Below are 7,412 nucleotides of genomic sequence, written 5' to 3' on the forward strand. Positions count from 1 at the left end.
CGTGTCTACTCTTTGTCTACTACACCCATACCATTGCTCCAAACAATCTACACAAGCGACATAGCGAGAGGACCTAAACGTTTTGTTTATATTGCACTTTATGCTGCACGAAATCTTCATACGAAACATTGCCACAACGTGTTGGCGGATTATTTTCTCTTTTAAATTTTCTACTGCATAGTGCGATGAGAGATTTTCTCAATAAATTCATAAAAAACATTTAAAAAAATAAAAATTAGACTACAGTTACTGTTTTCGATACCGAAAAACAGTTAAAAAATAAAGTTCGTTAATTAACTCATTTTTCAATTGTCCAGAAACAGTCAAAGGAAACGACGCAAATAACTTTAAATCAAAAAGTCTTTCAATTATAAGCTATTAAAAATACTTGATTAGTTGCTCTTTTTACTACTTTTTGCATTGAAAAATAAAAGCCTATAAATTTGATTGCAAGAGTAGATAAACTGCATGTTGGTACATGATATCATACATCATCTCACCAAGCGAAATGTGTCGATTATTTGTCACGAACTGTACGAAAATTCACCCTCCAACTTATGCTCCCCGCTTATGCTCTCGGGCAGACACTACCACACTCAGAAGAAGTGTGCGCACATCGCGATGCTTGGTGGGGTAGGGTGGCTCGATGGTTCACTCTTTGCTCGGCGGTCGTGTGGTTCGGTTGTGTTAACTTTGCGTGTGCTCGATGCTAGTAAATAAGTATTCGCCCCAAAAACGCCACCTCCACCGTGGAAAACCACATCGCTTTTTGCTTTTTCTAGTGTGACCTGCGTTTTTGTTCGTGCATAAGGTGACGACAATTGTCCATTTACAGCTTTGCATCCATCGACAACGTCGGTAGTGTTTCGTGTTATTCGTGTCCGCGCTTTGCGCAACACCGTAAGATTCACCCAGGGGAAAAGTCGTGGAAAATCGAATTAAACACTCGCTCGCTGGTCATCGTTGGTCAACAGACGCACACGCAACGAGAAAGGAAGTGAGCACCATGGCCCTAGGACACTGGGTTTTTTGATTAATCGATAAGTGGGTTAGCTACAGACCTTTTCGATCTCCTGTAGTGCCGTCCAATCCGTTGTCCTCGTCCTCGCTCTCACGTGGTGTTGCGTATGCGGACACTCTTGCCTTTGCGAGGGGGTGCGTGTTTTGTGTGTATGCGTTGAACATAGTAGTGTGTCCTTGCGTTGTGACAGTTGTAGTGAGCAGCACGAACGGGAACGAGGGACTATGGCATGTCCTTCTCTCCAGGATTTGTGTTGTTGTTTGATTTCCTTCCTGCGAGAGAGTCCCGCTCAGCTGACTCCTTGTCGAGTTCTCCGCAAGGCGAGCTGGCTATTCGTTTCCATATGTTGGTTTAAAAAGGTCACAGGTTAGTTCTCGTGTAGGCTCTTCCAGGATGCACTACGCGTGGCACTTGGGAAGGATATATAGTGCTTAGTGATTCCGACCTCGAGTGCAGTTTCCCGCACACCAATACAACCTTTTCGCTGCATGATGCACCACCACTAGGGAACCACTGTTTCCCCAATCGGGGAAGAGACTCCTGAGAATCCAGTTTGTGTTTGCGAAATCAGGAAGCAACCTCATAGCCTGTAGTATCGGTGTAGGACCGAATGGTGATGATGTCATTGTTAGTCCTTCTGCCATTCTCCTTTCGCAGACCGCAGCTAGATGCCCGGTTTTTTTCCTTCAATATTCTTCCTAAGTTACTCCAAGTGAAGTGATTCCAGTGTTCAGCCGCCAGTGTCAATAAGCCGCAAGTTGTTTCCTTGTGTACGAGTGTGTCAGCCCCAGTGTTCCGCTTTCGCTTGGGAAAATGTTTGTTACGGCGTCCGCCGACTGTGAGTCACCCGATGACGATCCGTGCGTCGATGCGGCCCGCGATGTTGCCTACTGTCCACCGGACAATTTTGTGGCCTCCGTGGCTCCGATGCCCCGGAAAGGAGTCGGTAGCAGCACTGGCACCGCGGTAGCACCGACAGGTCGCATCCCCCAGGCTGCACCCCGGACGTCGCAACCACCGACGCCCAAGCCTAGATCAGGTATCTTGTCAATTTGTGAGTGAACAGTTTAGCATTATCTTGTCGTACTTATCGGAGCTTGCTTTTCATGCCCAGTTTAATTATAACGCAACGTACAGTTTATGAGGAGTTGATTGAATTGAATTACGGTTCAAGCCAGACTAGCGCACGGTATGACTCATCGAGCCGCGAAGCGTTGTGGCTCTGGGCATGTCCAAATATTTATCTAGCTTTATACCTCACCGCGCCCCTGACGGTCTTCGTGACTGTTATGCTAAGCCAAATTAAATGTCTCGAATCAACGCCTTCGAGGCAATTATCATAATGGGCGACGCCGGATAATTTGTTTGTGGCTGCTAGTAATCGCAAATAGCTCATCTAGCAGATGGATCGGTATTATGGACCTTTATCGCCTCTTTAGTTTGCTTTCTGAGTCATCAGATCACAGAGATTAAGTGCTTTGCTAGAATTAGTTATGCCTCCGTAAGTGGCGTAGAGTTTCGCTAAAACTTTTTCAAGTTTAAGGTCAACTTTACTTACATCACATCCAACGTTTAAAGTGAGTTTTCTATCTACTCTTTCGACCCATCCGGAGCGAGCATTGGCCCCGCGTGTACTGAATAGAACGGCCACATACGCCGTCGTGTGATGCTAATCAACTCACTTGAGACCGTGACAGTCGAAGCAATTTGCACGTCGCCCCAGGTTCGACAACCTTTCCACCATACAGGCCGAAATGCTCGTAGGTTGATGGTTGACCATAAAACGTGCCTTGCTTAGAAACAGTTTTAGGCCAAATGGGACCGCCACTTCTTGCTCGTGTTACTTGAAGCTGGCGACAATCGTTGCTTAATGGCTTTGTGCGGCATCAGAATCGCAGATCGCAACATACTGCTTCTGATTCTGCTGATGTGTAGCATGCGTGATTCCACGTGGAGCATGAATTATGGATGTGAATACAGTTCGATCGAAATCCGTGTCCGTGGACACCGCAGATGAGTTCACAGCGAATGCGTCACCAATGCGATGGTGTATATCTGCTTCATTCCTATCGATCGATCGATGCTTCACATACACGCCTTGCGATCCTTGAAAAGTATCGTTAATGAGCTTTTCATGTGGAACAGCATGCAATGGAGGAGGGAGAATCGATTGCATGTTTATTCTATTGGCTTTTATTCTGTTTGAATAGTACGTCTAGACTCGAGAGCGCTTCGATAGCTATAGTTGCTCGATGGCAGCATCCCATACGGTCAAGTGTGTAGGTGCACGGCAAGGGGATGGGAACGAAAATGATGACATAATGGATGGTTATGGATGAGCATAATGATTCCTTGGAGAAATGCCCTCGTTGCAGAGTGTCGGTCTGAATGTTGGCCACTTCTACACTGTGAGTGGTACTTGTTGAAGTAGAACGGACCGAACCAGGGTCATCCTATTGAGGAAATCACTGCTCTGTTTGCTCTGTTGCTCTGTTGAATCCATTAGCTCCCGTAGTTACCATATGTTTGGTCAAATAAGTATTCAATTTCATAGCATGAATAACAATATCTTTTATATTTGGCATACATTCAAGTGAATCAACATTATCGTTGCGCTAGAAGCATTTCTTTAAGATGATTGCTGTGGCATAAAGTGCACATAGGTGGCTGAGAGCGTTGGCCAATGCTGGATGCTCTTTGCAAATGTCTTAAACCATTCCAACATCACGTATCACCGCACCTTTCACCCCACTACTTGCTTGCAATCATGCTGGAAAGGAAGAAGTCACTCTCTGAGTCAGCAAATGTGCCGGTTTTCGTACGGTCTGAAGTCCATTACAGCTCGTTGCTCGATGCCAGCTGGTCGGTCCTTGCAGCAGCCGCAGTCGTTAATCCCGTTTCACTATAAACCATGCCCAGCAACATCTTGGGCCAGTGGCTGTACCATTACTTGCAATATCAACTTCCGGGAATGTAACATTCTCCTGGCACTGCACCTTGCGATGCGCCTTGCTCTGTGGTACGGAGCTTTTTACGAAGATTACATACAATTCCTGGTAGCATCACAGGGAACGAGGTGGAAGCCAGTGCCTCCCAAAGCTAACCGAGCTATCTCATGAATTTGTAAACGAATTCGAGTGGAGTAAGCATCCCTCGAACTTCCGGTCGCTTGAAATGCTTCACCCTGTAGCACAGTGGACCGTGCTGGTTATAAACTTTTCCTTACTGCCCGCCCATTGCCATTACTTAAGCGCTACAAGAATCAGCCAAATATTGCGAACCGGGCCTGCGGGGCCCTCTGAAGACCTTTCGGATCTAGCAGATCCATTTTTATGGGCCCCCGGGAAGCCCAACATCTCAGGGCAGGTCACACTAAGGCTACTCTCAACGTCGCTGTGTGTGGATTATGGGCTAAAGGCACGACAACCTTTGGAACACCTTCTGAGAACGACAATCCTATCTCAAGCAGAAACTACCGTTGCTCAATATGCAACCATATGGTACGCCCCAGACACATCTCGTAAATTTGTTTGTCTTCAAACCAATGGAATGGTTTGAATGGCAGAAGCATCCAAACAGTAGAGCCACTTCATCGGGCTCAAGCATTGGTGCCTTTGTCTGGAGACGGCCACTTGCCGTTGAGTCGCCGGTTTCAGACTTGACAAACGGCTCATTGTGTGCTGCCGCAAAGGCTGAGGTAATGAATCATTTCCGATGGGGCGACCTTGGGTGGACAACCTTTTTCCTAAACAGCGGGGCCCTCAGCTCTTCACCGCTACCATTTTCAGGTCGATCTTATTTTTGGAGGCCACCCGCAAATGCGAACAGAGAACGCCATTTGAGCTTTTACTGGGCGAGAACCAACCAACGAAAAGGGGAACGCGTTCTCTGTAACCGAAGGGGACGACAGCTTTACAAGCGGAGGATATAACAAGTGGCCGACCTTGACGCACTTAGTAAGGGGTGGGCCCAGTGTTTTGACGACGACGACGATAGGTGATGATTCTTGTTCTAGGCCACGGTTGTCAGCCCATCAGCCTGTGGTTGCCGTACCGCTATGCTCCAAAAACATGGGAACCGCATTGCTGGGGTGGCAACCTTTCCGATAAGTAACCCGTAGGTGATCGAGTGTGATCGTGATAATATCTATCAGTAGAAGGTTATTGATGAGCAGTGTTCGTTCCGTTGTTGGTGATAGCTAGTAACATTCCAACATCACGTAGTTCGTTGTCTTGTCTCGACTGTTGACTCATTCAGGATTGACTCCTGAGCGTGTGTATGTGTGCATGCGATTCTTCTTCGTCTTATTTTTGCAACGCATCTTAATGTTCGAATTCTTTCCCTTCTCTTTTACTTTCAGTTTTACCAACCACAACACAACTAGATAGCGTAAAGAAATCATGTGATGAAGAGGTGGAGCACTCCAGCGGTGCACCAAGCCTGGATGGAGTCAGCAGCAGCGGCGGCAGCACCTGCAGCGCCATTAGCAGCAGTACCGGCTACAGCCACCACAGCACACAGCACAAGACGATGACGCTCGGCAGATCGTCGTTCTCGCATACCGGCAGCATGCCCCGCAACACCCGAAGACTGATACCAGTGGACTTTTCACTGTTTAACGTGAGTGTTTTACGGCCCAGGGTTATATAATCCACAAATGGTGCGCCACCGATCACACCAAAGTCCAAGAAGCTGGCTGGTCATTGAGATCTCACGCGCAAAATTGTGGCCCCCACTCGGGGGGGGGGGGGGGGGGGATCACAGCAGAGATCTAACGCAAACTAATCTAATAATGGTGCACAGGAGAGCCGTTGGACGGCAAAGATGGCAAGATGTGGTGAACGGGAAGGGTACCGCGGTCACAACTCGGTGGCGGCGGCGTCGATGTTTTGGGTGATGTCCGCGCAAATGGTCTCCGCTCTCTTTGTGTTCGGCACGTTTTGGCACCGTGTAGACCCGCGGATCGGATGCTAATAAGAGCCGGGTTCCATTGTAGGAAGCCTCCAGAGCAGCAATTATGAAGCAGACAGAGAAGGGCGGTCCGGTGGTCGGTCGGTCGTGCCTCTTTTCGATTTCATCAACAAAACGCCTTCGCTTCGGACGCGCAACGAAATGGCAACAACATACCGCCCGCCTTTTTTTGTTCCCGCGACAACCCTGGACTGATGGAGGCGCCCTCGCCCTCCCTCATCCCTTGCTTCCTTTTGCCACGTGTACCACGTTGCGGGCGGGCGGGCGGGTTCTCAGCATTCATCTTATGTTTCAGAAATCCGCGCGTCCGCACACCGTCACAACGGGTTTGCATAACAGAGGACGGTCGCGTTGTGGTTGGAACTGAAACTGGATTACGAAGCCAAGGTTGTGGAGGGTCTTTGGCGATATCTTGGAGTCTTTCACTTTTCCTTCTCGGTCCATGCTGGTGAATGCTTTGTCTTCCGAGATCTTTTCAATCTTTTGGCAATCGCAACAGCGGTGCTGGTTCGATTTAACATAAACTAATGAACCAGAAACTCACTTGCGTTCACAAAAAAGGCTCTTTCGGTGGACAATGCAGAACTGTTTCTTGGGTAAATCAGGTCAATGCGTGCTTCGCGTTACACTGTGACACCTTTGCTGATGCTTGCATGGCCCCTGCACAATCTACATTCAGTCTTGTTTTTTTTTTTTGCCTTACCCTTGGCTAAGTGCAATTCTCCCAACGATTGTCTCTGCAACAACGCACCAACGAGACCATTCTCACGGCTTAATGCGGCATGTTCTGTGTCTGTGAAACTGCACCGTAGGTTGCACTCCAACGGAACGGAAGCTCACCGATGGCTGGCGCAAGAGGTCGAATGTGTAAAAGGTGCCAATTGGTGACCGTTACTCATAGCCACCAGCGGGAACTGTATATCGTGTTCCATGCTCACGGTTTTTTTTTTGTGGCCAGACAAGACGGATTTAGAACATGTAGAGGGCGCCCATGGTGGTGCCTTTAACCTTTTGTAACGAAACCGACCACCAGTGCGTTGTCCCCATGTTGGTGCTCTTTACGGCGCTGCTACGGACTATGGACTGGACCGGTGGACATGCGTGCTCGCTGGCATTAAGCGTGATCCCATTCTTGGCAGCTTACCGTCTTGTGGCTTCCAAAAACCAATGGAGAGGGTTTTAAACTTTTAAAATGCGTGACCAAATGTCTCTTACTGGTCGTTGGCCTTCATTCGAGAGCATGCCAAATGCGTCGCTTTTCCCCAAACGAATTCTTGCGTAAAAGTCCACTCCATTAGGAACGGAGTCGCGATCCATTCTGACTGATTGGTGACTCGATAGAAAGATCACACAATCAGAGCACCACGTGATCGATGTTTGGTCGAGGTAAAGGGCAACACATTTTAACAGCTTTTTCTCC

At 48.1% G+C, this 7,412-nt stretch overlaps 1 protein-coding gene across 5 annotated transcripts in view; it reads left to right on the forward strand.

Annotated features, from left to right (window-relative positions):
- LOC126572733 (protein spire) overlaps nt 1-7,412 on the forward strand; it is a 113,729-nt gene that overhangs the window by 102,131 nt on the left and 4,186 nt on the right. For all 5 annotated transcript variants that reach the window (XM_050232279.1, XM_050232283.1, XM_050232282.1 and 2 more), the window contains one exon: nt 5,382-5,641. In XM_050232279.1, coding sequence (XP_050088236.1) covers nt 5,382-5,641 — 260 coding nt within the window. The remainder of the gene's footprint in view (nt 1-5,381; nt 5,642-7,412) is intronic.

The sequence above is a fragment of the Anopheles aquasalis genome, chromosome 2 (assembly GCF_943734665.1).
Source record: "Anopheles aquasalis chromosome 2, idAnoAquaMG_Q_19, whole genome shotgun sequence".
NCBI lineage: Eukaryota > Metazoa > Arthropoda > Insecta > Diptera > Culicidae > Anopheles > Anopheles aquasalis.